At 41.0% G+C, this 22,366-nt stretch overlaps 1 protein-coding gene across 2 annotated transcripts in view; it reads left to right on the top strand.

Annotated features, from left to right (window-relative positions):
• The first annotated feature begins 574 nt into the window (after nt 1-574).
• TMEM177 (transmembrane protein 177) overlaps nt 575-22,366 on the top strand; it is a 45,387-nt gene continuing 23,595 nt past the window's right edge. Inside the window, exons 1-2 of one of the 2 annotated variants that reach the window (XM_019290619.3) lie at nt 575-599; nt 11,121-22,366. The exon at nt 11,121-22,366 is cut by the window's right edge and continues 23,595 nt beyond it. In XM_019290619.3, the coding sequence (XP_019146164.1) occupies nt 11,135-12,085 (951 nt within the window). In that variant the 5' untranslated portion in view covers nt 575-599; nt 11,121-11,134 and the 3' untranslated portion in view covers nt 12,086-22,366. Of the gene's footprint in view, nt 600-8,140; nt 8,189-11,120 lie in introns of those variants that run through there. The other variant, XM_010406988.4, reaches the window with a different exon arrangement.

Raw genomic sequence — 22,366 nt, 5'->3', positions numbered from 1 at the left:
CTGGCTTTTGTGCAAATGAAGCTTTTTGTACTGTTCCTGACTTATTACATTACTGAGGACAGCCCTGGAGGACAAAAAGGTTTGTTAATTTTTTTTCAATTTTTAAATTTCTTTTGCCTGCGTTATGATTTCTGTCTGTACGTGTGTTTCCATGTAAATTTTTCATTCCAGTTCTTCCTTTGCATGAAGCAAAAACAAGTACCTGAACAGTCTCCAAGAGTACTCAGGAACAATCTTCCTGTCCCGTAACTCTTCAGTGGATGGAATGCTGACATCTCTGTGCAGAAAATCATGGTATCAGAGGGAGCTGTAAGCTACAGTCAGCTCCTGCTGGTTGCAGTGCTCTTTTGAAAGTTCTCCTAAGCTTAAATCTGTTAACTCTGCATGAGGAAATCACGTGACAGAAATAGATACATTTATTAATTTTTTTTTTCTGTTTTTGAGCTGTGGACACCATGACTCCTTCTCACCTGGTTCTCAGATGTTGTCCCTCATCTGTGAAGTTGCTCTCTGAAAACCACTTTGGCTATCTGTAGCACTTGATATGGCTGCTCCTGACTTTGGTTTTCAGCACTAAATTATCTGTGACAAGCTATCCAGTAAGTAGTTATCATAATACATGTTAAGTTTTCCTTTGATTTTATGGATAATGTGGACTGCTCCTTCAAATGCAGCTTCCAGCTTTTTGATTGATGCTCCAGTTTGTGGGGTCCCATGTGATTCTCCAGATGCAATTGTGAGATCAGTCTCTGTTATCAGCTCCAGATTAGCAGGAAGATTGGTTTGCATTCATCAGAAGTATTCTTGGCATTTAACAACTTCTGTTTCAGAATGTGGATTATCAGTTATCCCTGTGTTGTGACTTGTGACATACAAATGTAAACTTTGGTGCTAATAGACTTTTGCAGGTGTGGTCTAACAATCACAGGTCCCTGCCTTGCATATTCTTTGTCACAGTTTCATACTTGTTTATCTGCACCTAGAATTTTATCCTCACCATAGTCCACAGACCTTCTCAGTCCCTTGTTTTTATTTTAACATGAAGAATACCTTCAGTTGTAGAAAAACAACAGTTTCTACTTTGGATTTGATTAACAAGTTGTGAGGGGACTTGAAGAGGAAATAACACCACTGATACAAACAATAGACTCTCTGAAACAAAACTGATTTCTGCCAACCAATGTACATTGCCTTTCATAGGATGCTGGTTGGGTTGAAATTTGTCTCTGGGTTTTCATGGTTGTTTCTCCTCACGTAGAGTTATTTGTAGGATGTGAAAAAATCCAGAAGGGTTATTGTTTTATACTATGAACATGCTTCATAACTTCAAATGACAATGAACCTGTTGTCCTTCACTTTTCAGTACTGAGATCTGGAATATGATTTTAGTGTTAGGCAACTCTTGGAAGACAACATAAAAATTTGTTCTGGTGTGACTGTAGGTGGCAACTGCACCAGCTGTGTAGGTTTAAAAGGTACTCACTACATCTTTCTTTAGAGTTTCACCTTCACAGATTAGGATGCTTATGCTTCAAGCCAGCCATATGAAATTGTACATAGCCCAAACTTCATTAGGCATCACCAGCAACATATAATTGGAGTGGCAGTAGATGTATAAATGAACGTGATATTATGGTACCCAGATTTCACTTTAGCAACTATCCTGAAAAAGCTATTGACCTGGAAAGCTACTACTTGATTAAAGAGATGCTCATAAACCATGTAAACAAACCTGTCTCTTTCAAACCAAACTTACTGCTTAAACAGGAATGAGTCTCTCTGGGTGCTACTGCTTTCTTTAGACTTTAGCTGAGAGGGGATCTCTTCAAAACTTAATTCATTTGCAAGCACACATGAGTTGATTCAGTCATATATAAAGCTGCAAGATGTGCAGTCTCAGATCTGTGAAGTCTGAAGAACAGCTAAAAAAAGTTTCCAAAGTTCTGGAAGATCCTTAAGTGACTGATGCAGTAGAAACACAGAGTGGCCGAACACGTTTTCCCAAGAAGAGAGTGTGGGATCAGACCCCTTCCCTCCTACACAGTCATACCACAGTGCTAAAGCAGACAGATTTCACCTGGTTTGGCAGAGCAGTTGGTTTATGGAGAACAGCTTTGGTTTACAGTAGCTGCTCTCTGCTTCACACACTCTGTGTAAGACTTGACCAGCTCCTACTCAGAAGCTGTTATTTTTCTTCTGTTAAACATGCTGTCCAAGAAAAAAGCTGTGTGTTACAGCTATACATGATCCTATCTTCCCATGATGACCTTAAGTATTTTTAAGTAAGAGCTCTGACTGAGGAAAAAAACTAGATGCCACTTTGAGAGCGGGTAAAAAAATTGTAGCCAGGTAGATTTTATCTTTGCATTAGAAACTCAACAGGGCCTGAGTTTCCAGCTCCCCAGCAAAGCACCGAGCAAGGTGGCACTCAGTAGGGTAACATAAAGAAAATGCCAGATTTTCAGTGGCAAAGAAAACTATTCCTGCATTAACAGAATGTGTCTTTTGTTACTATTATCAGCATGAGTCTCCTTTTCCTAGACAGTAAAGATGCGGATCTGAGCTTTGGTAATAACAGTGAATAAGGCAAGTCTTAAACAGATTGAATTAATGGGAAGCCAATGTTCCAAACAGATCTCACTTTAACATTCATCTTGCATTTTCTCATAATTTAATTCTGTTATTTCTATTGATAGTTCTTTCCTAGAACTGGGATGTCTTTTCAACTGATTTGAGGCAGAGTGGAATCTCTGGTCTGTTGCTACAGTAGCATGTACTGTTTTTTAGAATAGCCGGTGTTCTGTTTGTAGCTTCCATAGCTTTTAATGAGACAGGAAAAATTATCCTTATCTGCCATGATAAGGACCTCCTTGGAAGGTCACAGCATTTGCGAAGCACTCCCACCATGGAGCAGTGCTCAGTGACCACCTAGGCTGATTGACTCAGTGAAACAGCCCCAATTTCTACTTGCTGTCAAACATCATTACCTTTGCGGTAACTTTAAATATTCCCTAGGTTAGACAGTATGATTCAATCTGTTAAATATTATAGCATTGCCTCTAAGAATTGGCATCCTCCCCTTCCCAAGACACTTCTTCCAATTCTGAAGGGAAATGGTGCTAATTAGCTGTATTATGAAGATGTGACACCTTAATTCACTACAGCTACCTTCCTTTTAGGAGAGCTAGCTAATTGCAGGACCAGAGCCCTTAAAAATGAAGGCGATGTTAGTTATAGACAGTGAACAATTGTTCTGGTTAACAGCTTGGATTATTAGTTATAGTTAACACGTGCTTTGCCAAGAAATCCCAGGCTAGACAATGAATTTATGTTTGTGAGTTTTATTTTGATTTCACCAAGTGACACCACAATAGTGCCTGTAATACAACTAGACAATGCAGTGTAAAATACAATGTGGTATAGGGTCTGTCTGCACAATGTGGAGAGACCTGAAGCAGTTTTAAATAGCAGTAGACTACTGCAGAACCACAGACTTCAGCATGAATTGATTTGACCAGAATCTGTAAGTGGTTTTGCTTCTCAGCTCTCTGCTGCTAGTATCCAGATTTTCCACTAGCATGCATGTTCACCTGGGTATCACAGAAGCATCAAGTTTGGAAGAGATCTTCAAGATCATCTAGTTCAACCATCAATGTAGCACCACCGTAGTCACCACTAAACCACACCCCCAAAGTGGATGTGTGTCTATTAGCATGATCAGAGATTGCAAAGCACATTCAGATCAAGGATTTTTTGATGATTATCCTCAAAGGAGTCCTGCCTGAGGGGAGGACTTTTACTTCACAGGGTTCTCACTCTTTACCAGCTTCTAGTGTATCCAGATAGAGCTGAGGGAGGTTGTCCAATTAGTCCCCAGATCTGAAAATGCAGTAGCAAAGAGATAAAAAATTCTGCATATTTTCCTTTTTTCCATGTCCGCTATCACAAAGAGCCTGTCTGAGGTTTAGGCAGGTCTGGATCAGCACATCAATACTTCAAAGACTCTGGAAAGAAAAGTCAGTCCTAGAGTTGTGTAGCCATCCAAATAACTTGCAGCCTCTTTGCTGCCTTCTAAAACACTTTCATCCCTGATCAGTTCCAAGCTGCGATACATTAGGAAGAAAATATCTTCCCCGCTCCTCTAAAGACTCTGTGCTTTATTGTGATCTATATACCTTCCAATCCCAACAACAAAATTAGTAATCTTTTTAATTCTTCTTGGATACTGGGGTTTGAAGGTTTCATTTGAGACCAGAAAGAGAATTCCCTCTTCTCTTCCCATGGCTGTATGTCTGAATGCTTATTCTTTATTATGCTTGTCTACATCACCCATCTTGAGAGGAAACGTAAGGTTTGTATCTATCTTTAAGAACATGCACACATCCCAAGAATAAGAAAAAGTTGTAAATAGCTCATCTTCTTCCTTTTTTTTTTTTCTACTGCTTCTTATACACGGCTTTGATTATCAGCATAAGAATGCCATTTCAGCCAAACCTTGTCAGTAAACCCAATACACAAAGGAAAACGTGGTTTCTAACCTGTGCTAACTGAGCCCATAGCAAAATCCCGGCATACAGGCAAAAATTGCAGTTGTATTACCCATGAGCTGGTGAGTGTGCATGTTCCATCTAGGATGAGACTGAGAGGAGCAGTGGGAATAGGACATGCAAGGATATATTATCAATATTGGCAGATATATTCCCTTTCCAGCAACAGAGATTGCTGGGATCTGAAGAGCTGAACCTTCATGCTTTTGCTCAATGCTGTGTACACTTCAATCCCACTGTCACTGTGCCATTTGCTGCAATTTGGAGATGGGTAACTTACTCAAAATGACAGGCTGGAAAAGCCCATTTTACCACAAGCTCTTTTTCCCCTTCAGTGCAGTAAGATGACCATTTAAGTATGAACAGGCTGAACCTTTTGGCACCTGTCAAGAATGTTAAAAGTCACTTAATACAGCAGTTTTCAATGCATTTTCTGCTGCCTTCTTCTGAGTTGGAAGTAGTTCCAGCACAGGCCAGTGTAAGTCACCTTAGTACAGCTACTTTCTAGGCACATGTTTTGCTTCAGAGCATTGCACTGCTTCTGCATGTTCATTACAGAAGCACTACCTCAGCAATATTGAAAAGTGGGCCAGTGAGCTGCACTGGACATCAGGCTCACAAGTCATACCCTTCCTTCACAATACAATCTTCCCCAGATCAGCCAACACATCTCAGTCCAGGATCTTTTTGCCCTCTAAAATTTCCTCTCTTCTTCATCAGATTTCTCTGTCCTCATGTCTTGTAAAAACCCCTATTGTCCACACTCCAGTTCCCTGGTTTTCATAATTGCTTCCATGGGTAACTGGTGGATGATCTGTGTCCTGCAGACTTTGAACTCTCTCTTTTCCTGCTATCAATGCAACTCTATAGACATACACTCACACAGTGTATTTTCCTAATCCCAGACTCCTGCAATGTCTCTTCAATCTGACACCTGGGACATGCAGTGTTGCATAAATTTGTGCCAAAATTATAAGGTTCTTACTACCTTCCATTAAAGCTCACATCTAGAGGATGGATTATGGAAAAAACTTGCATAAAAGGGCAGATAAATCAGATAAATAGAATCCATAGAGGAAGAAGATGCCGAGGAGAGACATGTATATATCTTAGACTGGTGGACACTCACTGACTAACCACATTCACATTTCCACTTTGGAAATCACATGAGCAAAACAGACTGCAAGACCACATAAATCATTAAGCAAAATCAATGATTTTCAGTTCTGTATTTAAATGTCAACCTTTTTCCTAATGTAGCAACAAGGCTTCGTACATACAGATTGTAAGTTAAAGAGGCAGATGAGTGTAGGCACCTCTGTTTTATGGCAAAATATGCGAGAGAACTTGAACATATCCCCGAATGAGTAAGGCAGAGCGTGTCCTACAGCACCACCTAGCAGGCTAATTTAAAAGTGGTCCATGTCCCTGGATCCCTGACTACAACGACGTGTATGTGCATCAGAATAAGGTGCACTTCAGTCTTCTTTCACCTTGCTTGGTGTAACAGCCACTTCTTCAAAACAGAACCGTCCCAGTGTGGTGATTAGTAAAGCTGGGGTGTCTGTTTTTTCCCAACTGTATTTATTATAAATATCTTAAGAGAAACCATAGTAAAAATGCAACAGCAGATTTTTGAGTTTTAGTATAAGAAACCCTTGTTTTCTAGATCTTTCCAGCCGGTGCAGAAGGCAGGAGCACCTCTCAGACAGCCAGACTTCCCAAACACACCCAACCCTCTCTCCTATTCACCAGGAAGTTAAGTAAGTCTTAGTGACTTTTAAAATCCCTCATCACACTGTATGTTTCAGTTAGTGAGGAGTCTGTTGTCCATCATCACCTACACACGCTTTTTCTTTGTACGTCGGCATGAAGTATGAATATCAATGCCAACATACAAATTGTAAGTTTTGGCAGATGATGAAGCTCCATGCTGAGGCTGCAGACTGAAGACTGTAACAGCTCTCTGCCGACATAAAGAGGGAAGTGAAGCTCTTGGTTTTTTGGGTTGTTTTTTTTTTTTTTTTTCCTGGCTGCCTCATACCTTGTTAAAGCCTTGGCACTTCTCAGAGTTTTCAACGCTCCCATTCAGTTCCCTAGCAGATGATGCCCTTTTGTCAGTTACTATGTTTTCTGCTAATAGTGAGATAAACGCATGAGAAGTCTGATAGATGACAGGGCTGGCAAAAATTAAGTGTCTCAAAGGGAGACAGGTGAAAAAGGGGGGATCTTTCCTCTGACTTCTCCCTTTGGGTGGCAGCAAACTATTCATCTGCCTTGCCATACTGCATAAAACCGTAACTTAAGGGTAGAACTGTGCCCTGTCATGAAGCAGTGTGTTTTCTTAGCAATTAGCAACCTGTTTATTGGAAGTTAAAACCAAGGTCGTCATTACCAGCTTCTGTTCAGAACAGGCTATGCCTAGCCAGGCATGTTTAGCTCTAGCATTTCTACAAATCAGATCATCTAGTAGGAAAATGATAAATATCTTCATTAGGATACTTTCCTCAAAGTCCTAAAAATCCCCATGAATTTGAATGAGAACTCCTAAGTACTCAGTTTATGATCTTAATCTTTTCACGTAAACTCAAATGTCATGCTAAAATGTCTGGGAACTAAACCCTTGCTGGTAAGAAATGCCTCACTCAGGGGCTGCTACAAAGAAAGCAGGCTCTGTCAAAAATTAATCATAAGTAGAAAATTACAACGGCATGCTTTTATTTCTATTCTGTTGTCTCTCAACCCACTACCCAGCATAATTTCCATTTGGATAGTGAAAAATTATTACCTTATGACTGCCTGGTGTGAAGGGACACTTTAAACAATCACCCGGCACCAGTGCAAACTTTTCCTAAAAATGAGACAAATCCAAAGTTCTACTGTCCCCTACCTAAATAAAATTCTAACCTGGCCAAAAGCTATTCTGAGTTCTTGTTTTGCAAGGACTGCACATCCCAGGGGCAAGGCTGGACTTCCCGGAGCTCTGCCCTCGGATGCTTCCAAAGGCTGCTGCTCTGCCACCCACCTCCTCTGCATTTCACATCTTTCCAGGGCTTTCTGAGAGGCCAGTTTGTGGAACAAATCCACTCGGCCTTACTGAGAAACTGCACTGGCCATCTGCTTTGAGCAAACAGTAATTGTAAAGCAAATAAAACAATCCCTGCATGTGTTATTTTCCCATTAGGAATGACAGAGAAAACAAATCCTGCATGACGGATGCTAGCTATGCCACTTGCTGCTTTCCCGGCAAGCATTCCTGCCCTGCAGTGGAGAGGGCCGTGTTAATAATACAGATGTAAAGCATTCTGCAGGAAGAACACTGGGAGTTACAGCATAGAATACAAGCGTACAGAATTAATTTATGACGCGGGGAGAGAGAGCGGCAGTCCCCGCCTCAGGCTGCGGGCTGCCCTTTGCGGGAGGGGTGGGTGTCTCTTGCTCTTCGCCTGCACGGGCAGCGGTCCCGGACCTTCCCTCCGGAACCTTCCTGGAGCCCGATTACCCGCGGCCGCAGCCCAAGCTGCGCCAGTGTGGCCGCGCCCGGGCCGCGCTGAGGGGAAGCGGCCCCGCCCGCCATGGCGCCTCTGCCGCCCCGGGGCCGCCCCTTCCGCCCGCAGCCCCGCCTCGGCCCGGGACGCGCGGTAGGTGCTGGGCGGGCGCGGAGGGGGGGCCCGGGTCGTTCCCTCAGCGGCGCCCCGGGGTTGTCCATTTGTGCCACCGTCCTCTTCTATAGTTTTATTTTTGTGATAGCCTGAGCCCTGGCGGCGGCTCCGGCCCGCGCGCCGTTTCCTGATTGATCGTGCTTTAAGCTAGGCTTTCCCCTCGACTACGTGTGATTATAAAGCAATAAATTCAGTAACGCACACGTGTTATGGCCAAACTTGCGTGATATCCCTTATCTGAACTTCAGCTGTTACAGTTCTCAGAGTTCAGTGAGAATTAATGCCCGTGACACCACGGAGATAGGAAGTACTTCTGCATTTTGGGGAGGCCGCCGTGTAAATATGATGGCTTCATGGGAGCTAAACGATTAAATTTGCAGGATGTGGACCATATAATTTGTCTTACAGTTTCCGGTTGCTTTCCTCATACATAAATTGCACAAAGCGTATGAATAAAAGTAAAGATAACATATGCAGTCAGGGCTGCCGTGGGATATCTGCAGGAGCCGAGCATCTGCACTGACCCTTGGGGAAGATTTGAAAATATAAATGCTAAAATGTATTGTGGGGCAGTTTTCCTTTGATTTAATGGGTATTGACTATTATGAGAAAACAAATACTCTATGGCATTTCCTGCTTACTCTTGCATTAGATGTGCAAGATCACATTTGATCATGCAAGAAAGGAGAATGGAGTTTTCATTTGGTAATGGAATAAAAGAGAGTTGTCACTGTGGTCTGCCCTTCCCCACACGGGTGTGGATGTAAGCTGTAGAGGGACTTTTCTCCTTGCAGCATTTCTAATCTTAAAAAGATGTTAGCCAGCTCCAATGAGGGGGCATTCTCTAACAGGAGAAACCTGTAAAGCTGCTGCCTCAGCTTCACATAAGGATCAAGTGATAGGCTCCCTACAATCATCCCCTTAGAAGTGCTGCCCCCCTCGCTGTAAGTGACGTGACCTTTTCAGTCACATCTAGACTACCAGATTTGCTCAGAGGTCATAAACTTCAAAGTGGTCATCTGAGTTTAGTATTACCATTTTCTGGTTTTTAGCTCTTATTATCAAGGAGATTTTCTCCTGAAACTGGGTTTCATCCAAGCTCTTGGCTCTTTAGCATGTTTTTCTTAAATAATATTGTCAAACAACTCACCACCTCTGTCTTCAGCAGAATGTAAGCATTTATTACACTAAGAAATACATATTAAATTACTGTATGCTTACATACATCGTTGTTTTCATGAAGTATTCAGTGTGTGTTCAGTGCAGCATAAACATTAAACAAGATTATTCTTCCCCTGGTGAATTTATAGTCTGAAAGATCTTCATAGGAAAGAGTAGTAATAACATATCATTAAAACACCACCTTTAAATTAATCCCTTTTAGTTTTCCTGCGGTTAATACTCATTTGCTGTTGCTCATGGCTAGTGTGTGCTGGCCTGTCATGTAGTGTTGTTTGATGATACAGACCCCAGTTGTCCAGTCTACCCCTCTGTGAGAAGTTCTTGTTCAGCACATGTGGAAGGAGAGAGCACATGTCCCTGCTTCAGCTGCTGCCATACAAAGCCCAGCAGCATAGCTGAGACGCACCTTTGATGGTACTCCACACTAAGACTTTGGTTGTTGTATGAAAGCACAGTTTCCTTCTGCCACCTCGGCTTCCCGTGAGGACAGCTGGAAACATTCATGTCTTTAACAGCTGCAGCAAGATTCTGTGAAGCTCACGTGTTAAAGCCCTGAGAGAAGAGACGCTGCAAATGGAAAGAGGGGCATCCCATTTTCACTGATTTCTGTTGGGTTTAGGTGCCTAATTCACTTTAATATCTTCATAGTAGCATCATTCTAGGGAGTAATTCTGTAGCCAATGGAATTTTTTTTAAGAAGAGATTGGAGCTTTCCTGGGAATAGCACATAATACAGCTTGGATCATAAGAACTAATGCTTCCCAGGTGAAGCAGGACTCTTGAACTAAAGGAGTTGGCAGGTTTGAAAGTTTTTAAGTTTATTTGCTTATTTAAAGAGTCACAACATAGTTATGGGCCCTGAAACAATTTCTGTTCCAGTTTCTGCTCCAAATAGAACATTGTATTTGTCAGAAATTATTCCAGAGACAAATTTTTAAAAGTAGCTACTGAAAGCATTCTGCTTTCTGAAAATAGCTTTTTGCTGAGTAAGCTAGAACCACTGCCTGGAATTTGAATCTGAAAGAAAGAAAGAAAGAAAAACAACCTAGAAAAAACATACTGGGGTTTTTTTGGTTTTTCGTTGGTTGGTATTTTTGTTGTTTGGGGTTTTTTTTTTTAATAGCGAGCTTGTCTATCAAGTAGAACAAACTCCTAAAGGAAAGTTCTGCCTCCTGAAATTTTTCAAATCAAAATGTGATCTTGTTTTGAAAGTTGTAGTCAAACTCAAGTTACTGAATTTATATTCAGGTTACTGATTAAAATTTTTGCAGCTGTACTGTAGAGGAGGTTGGCATAGACTGATCTAATTATTGGCTCTTTCTGACCTCAGTATCTATAGACTGTATAGTGGAAAGCAAGAGTAGAATTGTGCTAGCAAGGACTAGACAAGTCTGTTCGGTAAATACAGGGTGTGTATTGATTGCTGGGGGAGGAGGAAGTGTGGTGGCTTTAGTATTGTCTTTTTTGTGGTAAATTGATTTACTGGAGGAAAGGGAAAAGTTAATTCTTCATATCAATCATCCTGTGTTGCAAGGCCCAAAAATTATTGCATATCTCTTCCTCTGTAAAGATTTTTTGTGTTTTGTTAATGTAAAATAATGTTTCTTTGGTTATTGTGCTCTGCTTCTTCTCATGTTTTTTGCTTTGGCTGTTGGGGTTTTTTTTAGTGCTAGAGAGAGGACAAATCTATCTATGCACACTTTAATTCCTGATTTTGTGTTATGAACAGGTTAGGATTTGACTATGGCAGTGCAGTTCCTGCGGAAGGCATCTGTGTGGTTAAAGAAGCACAAGATCACTGTGTTGGCCGTTTCTTGCGTGGGACTGCTTGGCACTAACCTTTCCTATCATGTGTTTCCTGAGCAGACGTTCAAACTGCTGCACGAATGCTGGTCAGAGGGGCAGCCAGCTGAGCTTTCAGAGAAGCTCTGTGGTGTGTTTCAGGATGTCCTTCAAGATACAGGTGTGAAGTCCACTGACTCCTACAGAGCCTTTGCAGCTTCTAGCTTCCACCCTGTGAGTGCTGGAATTCCCTGGCTGCCAGCAGGCTCTTTGGTGGGCATCCCGCCTAACTTTGATAGCACAGCTGAGGATAAAAAAGGAATAGTCAACCACGTTGTTGTAATAAATGGCAAGGAAGTAGACTGGGAGAGCAGTGAAGGCGTGGCTTTGAAGGAAGCTCTCACATTTTCACTTAAAGCTCAGAAGTTTGCCATTGCCAGAGAAGTTGTGTACTTACAGAATGGCAGCCCTTTAGCAAGTGCAGTTGTGGCTCCGACTTGCTTGGCTGGGACGTTTGTCTGTGGGAGAGCTCTAAAGCTGCTTCTGGGGTTATCCACGGGCCCCGTAATCCTCCGTGGCCTCTGTAACCTCGTCACTGCCATGGGAGGACTGCTCTGCTACTGCGTCTCTTCCGACGCTGTCACCTATCGCCTGGACTGCAGGGCTGACAGGAAGGCAGCCATGCTTTCCGAGAACTACGCCAGAGGTGGCCTTGAATTTTATGATAAAATCTTGTCCCGCAACAGGATTTTTCGTGGTCTGATGGGCAAACAAGGAGTGAAAATGTATGCCCCGAGTGGTAACCTTTACCCAAGGCACTGGTTCAGAATAAAGTATACCCCATACACTTACCGGAGAACTTTGATTGTTAATATTTTAAGAGAGCTCCAGGCATCAGATGGGAGTGCTTGAATTTTAAACTTGTGAATTATGTATTTTGGAACACCGCTGTGCTGCTTTTTTTTTTCCTTCTGTATCTTCATTAGAATTTTGGGGTTTATTTTTGCATATAGTTTGGGAAGAGTTATTGCACGTTTCCTGAATAAAAAAATTCTCTCTTAAAATATTAAAGCCTTGCTTCCAAAGTGCTCAGTTCTGTGTGCATCTCAAATCACAAGACTGCTGAGGAGGGAAACTTTTCAGACACTGATTCGAAGTTCTGCTGCACTGCTTTGCCTTCCTGCCCTTTCAGTCTGGCAAATTGAGAGGGGCAAGTCCAATGGAGAGTTTTGGGATCATTATCGTTTAAACTGGGGTGTTTGCTGTTTTTCCTGTGGAACAACACAAAGATGTTTAAAAAAATGGGCAGTCTGTATCCTGTGGTTACATAAATACCAAGATACAGTGTTTCTGTTCTGTGTAAGTTCTTGTGCTGTGGAAATTTTTATGCTACAATCACCATTCTTCAGTAGGGCACATTAGTTATGCTGCACTTCCTACCAGTACAGGCAGAGTATTACCAGCACCTGCATCATTTGCTTAAATATAGTTCTACTGTCTCCAGGACATGGTGACTGCAGCATCACCATGGATATTTCCCAGGAGCAGTAGTATGTAACAGGACTGTTGTGGGTTGGTTGTTTTCTCACAAGTGGGATAAGTGTGTTGAGAAGAGGTTTTTCTGCTTGCTTTGGTATAGTTTTTTGTTTCTTTTAAAAATACACATAGGTGTATGTCACCTGTTATGTCAATGAAGGCAAGGTATGAGACATAAGTCTGGCATTTAGTGCAGAAATTGATGAGGTCTTTGATGAAGAGTTGCCAAAGGAAATTACTCTCCTGTATCCAGCTGGCTTAAGAAGATTTTGTCTGGCAGGCCAAGCTTTGCCCAGGATTACTAATCTTCTGGAGACGTCTTTAGTGCATGGGCAGTAAACTTTCCACTATAGCCTCACCTTGATTTTTCAAGGTGATAATTCTCAAACTTTGTGGTTCCCTCTTTTCTATGTTTTTATTGCTGTTCCAGTAGCTCTCCCTGGTGACATCAGAGTAATTCTCCTCTTCTCAGCTCTGTCATCATTCTTACTGGCAACTTCTATTTTGTGTCTTCTCAGTCAGAGATGTGCTGAGTGTTGTCTTTGCCCTAGCTTTGTCCTTTCTTCATCTGCTACAATAAGAACTGTCATGCCTGTGTTTGCTCAAAGCATTACTGAGTTCTGTTTTCGTTTTGAATCACACAGTGACATAAAGTTGACATTCTGGCTGCTGAAACACTGCTGTTGCTTTCCATTGCTGAAGCCATGCATGTGAGATGTTTGAGTTTCTGCTGAAGTAATCTGTGCCATGTGCTTCTGAAACATCACTTACTGCTTGCACTTGTCCTCATCTCATCAAGTCATGAGATGTCTCTAGTGCTTTTTTGGCTGTAGGGCATAAAGCTATTGTTTTTGTGTCCTTTGTGAAAGAGTTTGATAAAATTTCCTGGTCTGTGGAATAAAGAGACTTCACCTCTAGGCAGGGATCTTTAAAAGCTTCAGGCTCAATTTTATTTAACTTGTCTTCCAGGCAAATCCAATATAAGGCATCACAGAAGTTCATTGGTAGTGTGACATAGTGATTCAAGACTGGAATATATTCCTGGTTTATATAGCTTGTGAGCTCAGTTCATCTTCCTGTTACTCCTTCAGATGAGTCTAAACTCCATGAAATATTCTCAGAGAGAACTTGGCCCACTTGGTTTATGTGGTTGAAGGAGCTGCTGCTACATAAAGAGTGCAGAGGGGAAATCAAAGCCATCTTGGAGATTTACAAGTAGCAATTTAAACAAAATTAAAGTAATCCGCTTGTCTTTTACCACTCCTTACTGTTGCTTTTCATCAAGATGCCTGCAGCTAGTGTGGTTATTTGACATTCTCAGGGTGTAAAGCCCCAGTGGTGCTAATGGGTTTTTCAGTTGTGCACTTCATTTAACTCTTAACAGTGGGATTCTCCAAGAAGCTCCACGTATCTATAAATTGTATCCCATTTACCCCTCTTTGAACTTGCTGTGGCACAGTGGTGTTGGTTAGGAAGGGCTGGGTATTACTAAGACACACTCCCTTTCTTTCCAAAGAGAGATTCTTGCCAAGGGCTTACACACCTCCATCACTGTATAGTCGAGCATAGTGTCATACTGTCAGTATAGGGGAAATGGGAACTGAAATCACAACTGCTAAGTAAGATTTTCCTGAACTTTGGGAATGTGCAAGTTGTCCTGGAAAAGATTTGTTGTGTGTGTGATGCCAGCTAATTGTTGCTTGCAAGATCCCTGATGCTATTTGGTAAGTAAGAATAGCGCAACTCGAGTACATGGCCATGACAGTATTTGTGCAGTCTTTTATTATACTGCAAATGTTTTTCTCTAGGTAGAGCTATCACTGAAATCAAACATGAACTCCCCATACTGGTGATAGAAATGGTCTGGTTTTGAGAGTTCATTACAAGCAAGCGCCCCAGAATTAAAGGTGGAAATGTTCCATACTAAGAATGGTCTGATGTGGGAAAGCATGTTCATTTAGTGGCCCAGAAAGAGGCCAGACAAATCGGTTTGTAAATAGTGTCAGTGAACAGCCTCCCCCAGCTCTGAAGCTGAAAATCTGAGGAATTTGAAGAACTTGTTTTAGTATTAACTGGCTTGTAATTTGCTGCTCAGACAAGGCAGACTTTGTACAAATTTTTGTGTAGGAAAGCAACAAAAAATGTTAAGCAAAAAGGAATTGCTGGGAGATGTGGATAAAAGAAGTCTAAGCCTAGAAACCGTAAAAGCAGAAGTGTCAGTGAAGTAATGAGCTCTCATAAAAATGGATACTATCTACAGAAATGAAGCTCTCTGTCTGGTAAAGTAATTAAAGGATGAAGAAGTATGAGTTGCAGAGACCAAAATGAGTTGCTAGTTTAAACTTATATAAAATCTAGTTTAAAGAGAGATTTGCTTGACTGGTTTATTTGTGTTATTATCCTGAATGTTCTAGGTAACTGAAAAGAAAGTGATCCTTGTAACTTCTTTCTTACATAAATGCAATTCTTGCTGCTACATAAAGCTTTAGTGGGTGTTGCTGCAGGCGATGAGGGTCACCTAGGTGCTTTGTTCAGAATTCCCACTGAAGTGCAAGAAATGTACTCCAGGGCCTGGCTCACGTATTTCTTTATCCTAAAAATTGTGGTTTCTCATTGTGGAGATACCTTCAGCTTGTTTAATGATCAAAACCAAAAAGTTGTCAGAAAAGAGCAAGATTGAGAGCTAGACAGTTTTCTTGAAGACCAACAAGCTCTGGAAGTCATCTGATTACAGCAATTCCTCAATCAGCTGCTATGGGTATCTGGCTTCTCTTGGCGTTTACAGGATGCAGGAGCTTCAGAGAGAGGGAAATCTCCACCCAGGTGGCATGTGAGTGAAGGATGTGGAATTGCCCAGAGGGGTTCAGTTGAAGTATAGTGGTCCTTTAGAAAACAGCCTTTTTTATTACAGCAGAGCACTGCTATCACCCCTTTTCACGTCAAAGTGGTTTCCAGAATTTGACAGATAAGATGGTGAGAGAGCTGACTGCAGAGCTGTGGAGCTTCTTGCCCTGCAGGGAAAGCTGGTGGTGTTGGGAGAGGTGATGCTGAGAAGAGCCTACTGCTGTCATTTTGCCCTTGGCTGTAGCAGTTGTGAAACAACCACAGTGACAAAGTGTGGCTTGTGTGGGTGTGAATTCGAATGTATGAATCAAATCACCATGACTGAAACACAGGTGGCTTTCACCAGAGGAACAAATGCAGAGGATCCATCAAGGAGTGAGTACTGCTATGTGCAGTATGTGGGCCACATCCTGAAATGGGTATCTGCTCCTGTTCATTAAAAGCTCTCTGTAGCAGGTGTGATTACATTAATATAAAATTAGTAAGTTGCAGACAATCTGCTATCCATGCATCCAGTCCCTCCTTGATTTCACTCATCTCAGCTGGAAGTGTATATTATGGACAGGCAGAATGCCTTTCAAGCAGAAGAATGCTAGTGTAGGAAGATATACTTAAGATTTTGGAATAAGGAGGACACCTTCAGGAAGAGAGAAATTTGGTTGTTGTCAAAACCAGACTTAAGAACAGAAAAACAATGTAATTATTCTTCAGGAATTGGTATGATAGACAAATTAAACTGAAGGCACTGAAAAATGGCTTATGGATGTTTTGCTGGGCATCTTTTTCACTGAGAATATATTGGTTTGTTAAGCTGAAGTGAGTATATTCAGGCTGCTCAAACTGCCAAATCCATAAAGTGGAGAAAATTACTAAAATCTGGCCAGAAACCAGTCTGTTTTTCCCATCTGGAAAAGTACATGCCAAACTCTTAAGCTTCATAGCCAGAAATGAACACTGAAATGTCTCTGCAGTTGGAAGTTTTTACTGTCCTCAGTAAGACCAAGTTTGCCGAAATCTATCCAGGTATCCAATTTTGGGAGAAGGAACTCAGTTTGTGTCCAAAAATGCACTTTGAAAAACACAGCCAACCCAGGTGTATGATTTTTTTACCGCTACTTTAGTTTTTCTGTAGGAAAAACATATTGCAGGGAGAATTTGTGGTGCTCTGTGCTTGTTTGAAAAAATAATTGTCTCCCAAATCATGCTTACTGGAGAACTTTCTTCTGGTTTGGTTTTTTTGTTCCTCCCCCATGGTTGAACTGCTGTCATCTGGAAAGTTGGTCCCTTTTCCAGTCCTGACCTGGTTTCTCAGAACCCATTTCTACTTTGGTCTGCAGGAGCATTACCTTATTAATGTAGTCGAGGTGTTAACAGCTTCTCTCAATATAAATGAGTAACAGGTGAAGCTGTGTCCTCCTTTGTGTGTGGCAAAACTACTTCTGTAGAAGTCTTGCAAAACAGCAGATCTCATTAGGGTGCCTAAGAGTACTTAGAAAACAAGACATTGTGAGCCTGATCCCAGGTTCACAGTTCCAGCAGTTCTTGCGGAGTGAACGTGAAGAAAGGAAATGCAGTATCCAAACAACTTTTATCCAGTAACTGTTCAGTGGTTTAGTGCAGACCTGCTGACCTCTGGAAGCTTTGTTTCTGTCATATGCTGGAAATTTTCCAGTGGGAAAGTTGTTGTTTCTTCATTCTCTGTTCATTTCCCCTTGCTCTGTTACTCTAATTGCCTCTTCTGCCTGCTGACTCATCTTACAAGCTGCTTTAGCGTGCTCACGCAAGATTTGTGAACTTTTAAGTCACTTGCTGCTTGAACTTTCATTTGCACCTCCTGCTTTTTCCTACAGTACTTACTAGCCAAAGACCACAGCAGCTTCAATTCTCCTGTGTTTTACTATATTTAGTCTACATGCTTTTTCAGGGAAAAATGCTTTTGACTACATGAAAAATAGGCATTGTGGTTAAACCCTTATTATTTTGCCACAAGAAAAGAATTTAGTGTTACTTTTGAATTTTCCATTTAGCATTACTTTTAAAAGATGTATTTCTTATTCGCTGTCTGTGGCACCCAGTTCACTTTTGATCTTAATTTGCCTCTGTCACTTTTAAGATGCTGATATTTCCTTTAAGCCCTTAGGAACTTTATTTCCTGTTCCTGAAAACTGCAGGGTATTCCATATACTTCTGTCTAGATGAGGTATTGTGAGTTGAGAAATAATAAGTAATGTAGTAGTGCTATTAGCTGCTTGTACTGGTGTTTACTTAGCTCAGGCTTCATTTGCCCTGGAAGCAGTTACTGCATTGCCACTGCAGATTTCATTGGAGCAGCCCCTGATTTACAGGAGTTGAAGACTGAATGTGATGGTTTCCTCTCCAAATTGCACTAAGCAACATGTGGCAGTGCAATACCACACTGGCTCTACCAGGTATGCTGATCTGAAAAGTCCATGCTACTACTTATTTCCAGCCAGAGAAAATGGAATTTTGCAGAATTCTGAGTTACCACAAATATAATTGTCTATATCAACGTGAATTGGCTAACACTGAAGCCATAATTTGTGATATAAAAATTGGAAGTGAAATTTTAGAAGTGGAAACTAGTAAATTACACCACTGTTAACTATTAGGAGATTTAACATATATGGAAACAAAGATAAAACTATAATCTGCATTACTATTTGAAAGCTATATTGACTCTTAAATTACTACACAATGAAATACTGGATCTATTTCTCAGGGAAGATTGAAAATTAAGATCAAGCCATGTTGTAAATAACAAGCCTGGTTTAAAAAAAAATCTTTTTTTTCCACATTTTTTTTTATTCTTCATTTTCTGACTATACTGGAGGCATCTATATAAATATTTTAGAAAACAGAGCAGGGGAAGAATTACTCTGTAGAAAGTTTTCCTTGTAAGATCTTTTCTCATTTGGGATGAGTTTCACTGCCTCAGTGACCGTGTTTTAAAAGCGTGTTATATAATTCTCTGTAGATACCCACAGACAGATGTATTTATGGTTTTTGGAAACTTCATGTAATGAAGTTACACTTGAAGTGTGTTTTATAGTTCCTCATTAATAATAGTTGAGAATTATGCTCATCTAAGGCAGCACACATAAATTCTTAATGTTCAGACATTCATTATATGCCTGTGATGGTTAGAAGTTGCCATAGGAAAATAAAAGCCAGTGATCCCAAAGATTATTATTTTTATATATTCTTTTAAGCAATTTAGAAAATTGTGTTCATCCCCTAAGAGTTCTTTCCCTTCGATTTCCACATTCTTCATCTTAACCTAAAAGTATCATACTGAATATTGAAAAAGTAAAATCAAGAACCAGACAAACTTCTTATTAAAGTTTTCATTAAGCATGGCAGCACCTTATAAAAGGAAATGTTGAATCCATCATTTTATGGAAGACGTAAATTCATGTCGCTTTTTGCAATCACAATTTAGAGATCCTAATAGTGTTTGCTTGTTTCATATTTGAAGACAGCTGTGGCACAGTTGCAGGTGGCTGGATGAAAGCTCGGCATGTGTGTTGGCTTTACACCTATGAAGCAGGTGAAAAGGCAGAAGTTTTTTTCTTGCTTTTCTGGCCAGAACGTAATTTATGTTGCAAATTGAAGTCATGCTTTAGCAATTGCAAATTGAACTGTAAAAACATTTCTTTCAATTTTTTTTCTTACTTTCCAACAGCAGAACTGGATATGTAGAGCCATGAAAATTATCTGAGAGCTGAATAAAAGGAAGAGTAATTGAGATTTTCTACATATTAGGGATTTCTTTCAGTTAGTATTAAAGAAAAACTTTCTGCTGAAACCTCACAATAGATGGATCAAAAGGTGCATTTTCTTCTAGAGTCATGTTGTGACCAGCTCTTTTTTTTTTCTGCTTATGCAGTGAGCAGAAGAAAAGAAACTAAACGTGGTGCCATGTTCTGAACAAGCAGTTCAGCTGGCACACACATTTATTATTTCCTTGATCTAGATTAAAAAATTTGCTTGCCCTGGAGAAGTGTTACGTGGAGATACCAAAGGGAAGTTTACCTGTAGCACAGATTTCCCAGATTTTACCATGGCTGTCTCTGAAATTTCTTTTATTCTGAGGCTGGAAGCAGATTTGATGCAGCTTTGAACTCTGCAAAATGTGTGTGTGCATGTTGCAGGATCAGATATGTCCAAATTTTTTCTCCTTTCACTGAACATCGTTACCTTGGACTTTCCAATCTGATGTCTGATGTGAAATAATTGTTCCTTAGCTGGTATTTTATGGGTGTTGGATGCATGTTGGCTTCAGCTGAAACTATGAAAGCCTCTGGAAAAGAACAGACCTACTGTGCACTAGTTTTGTTTCATGGTGTTGCTCTGGTTTTAAAGATTTTCTGCTGAGTTTTGCTTTGAATGGTATAGATAGAGCCACTATTGATGGCCAAATCCAGCAGAGGTGCTTGCCCAAAATCAGCAGGAGGCATGGCTGATGTTGTGATACAAATTGGAAGTTACGAAAGGCGCATCACCCAAGCCTGAGCACCTCTGCTTACTTGGCAGGCAGAATGCAGCAAGGGTCTGGACGTGACCCAGTTGTGCTACTGCCAGCCAATGAAGATTCCTGCTCAGCCACTTGGTCACTGCTTCTGGATCTGTGGAGGGGATCAGATTGTTCCTATGCTCTGAGCCACCTGAAGCTTCACTGCTAGGATCAAACCCATTACCACTGGCATCTGGGATGTCCTTTTAACACATGGCTGGAGGAGGTGACATTGTGCCCACTGTGTTGTGTAATGTGCTAGCGTGCATGTTGAGGATATAAACCTGTGCTAAATCGTCTCTTCAGGCTTATGGTTTGTAGATTTAAACTGTAATCTCCTGGAGATTATATGAAAGAGGATGTTGCAGGCACGAATGGATGAAGGGGATCCTGTGTCATGGTGCAGGAGGAAATTTAGGAATTATGGCTCTGGAGGAAGAGACAGAAGGAGTATTATGGTAGGTTAAACAGGATGAAGACTGGGCTACTTGTATCATGCAGTCCAAGGAACATTTGCATCATATCCATTATAGCTAATGTGGAAAGAGTTTAACTCCTTGGGAAATAAGGAACTGAAACCAAGAAATCCCACACGGTGGATGACCTAACCACAAAGCACTAATCAGGTTTTCCTTGGACAGATTATTTTCAGCAGTGTGGAACAGTGTCCCCTCTTCCTTCTTCTCAAGTTTTTTTACACCTTTGGTTTTCTTTTAATGTTGGCTTCCTAGAAATGAAAAAAACAAAAACAAAAACAAACCCCACCACCAACAAAAAAAACCCAACACTTTCATTCCTACTAAATAGGTTATGGAGAGCAAAAAGACTGCTAAATTTTTTCATTATGATCCAAAAAAACCCTTTCTATAGACTTTGGCACACAAGTATTATCACCTCATGTGTCTTTTACAATTTTCCATCTTTACAGTATTTGTTAGCACTTTGTAATTTCTTTTAAGTTAGTTTCTATCCAGGCTATCGAAGAATACGCAACATGAATTTCTTATTGCATGAACAGGTTCCATGAAAAGCAGTGTGTAAAATACAGATCATGTTGTAGCTGTTTTATTTTCTTGGCATTTAATGTGTGCATCCATCATGCCCTCATAAACTCATCACTGCGTTTTGTAACTCAGCTATTAAAAGTTTTCCACCCTGCAGTTGGTGGATGGGTTCACAGGCAGTCAGCTATGAAACAGTGATTCCCCTAGCTTAAAAATACTCTGTTTGCTCAATGTCCCTATAAATAATTTAAGGAAAATCACAAATTCAGAAGTTTTCCCCTGCCCTGTTTCTGATGATAATAAATAATATTGTGGACCAAAGAGCAATGATCTGCCAGGCAGAGAACATCCAGGGTAAGCTTCTGTGTGTCAGATGCGAACTTTGTGTCCCTCTTGGCAGGCAGTCACTCACACGAGCACTGGCAGCAAATCAGTGAGCACATGTGCTTGAGTAACTCCTGCCCAGTGGGGATAACACTTGACATTCTCTCTGAAAGAGAACTTTTTTTTCAGGAATTCAGCAAAGCACAAAGACTTTGAGGACATGACTGCTTTTCCTGGAATTAACAGGCTGAATTGAGTTGCAGGCTGAGATTCTTTGGTTCACCTAACATTACATCTGCCATGTATGATACTGGATTTTTAAGTGCTAAGGCCATGCTCGTAGGAAAACTAATGTCTAGCTCGAGGGCTTGATTTCTGAGAGTCAAACCAAGGGGAAGGGAGACTGGCCCAAGGTTGCTGTCATCTCTTAATTAAAAGACCAAAATGAAGTCTCCACACTGAGGCAACTGTGAATTATTTAGTTACCACAGATGGACAGGATGCCATTTGAGTCAACAGAGTTTGGCCAGAAACTGCTGTCAGAGATCTGGTTTTGCTTAAAGCCTGGTGTAAGGCATATGCAGCAGGTGTCTTGTCTTGCCAACTGAGCCATTTTTGTTTTCCCAGTGAGCTTTGGCCCTTTAGCAGCCTGTTGTTCCCTCAGAAAGAACTGAATGAACCTCCTCTAAGAGGCATGATTTTTATTTGTGCCAAGATTGCCACTCCAAAAATAGGGTAGTTCCAAGGTGTCTATCATGTTCTGTCCCTAAAAATTTCTGTTTGTTCAATAATGGAAAAAAAATTATCAGCACAGCATTGCTATTACTCTCTGGTATCTGTTGGCCAAGCAAATGGTACCACATAGGCTTGATGTGTGTATTATTTTCAGGCAGCTCTCAGTTTGTGCTTACTCTGCATCGTTTTGAAAAAAATAGGGGTTTAACCACTTGC

This window comes from Corvus cornix, chromosome 7 (genome assembly GCF_000738735.6).
Source record: "Corvus cornix cornix isolate S_Up_H32 chromosome 7, ASM73873v5, whole genome shotgun sequence".
Lineage (NCBI taxonomy): Eukaryota > Metazoa > Chordata > Aves > Passeriformes > Corvidae > Corvus > Corvus cornix.
Note: the sequence above shows the minus strand (reverse complement) of the source record. Positions and strands in the feature narration are given on the sequence as shown.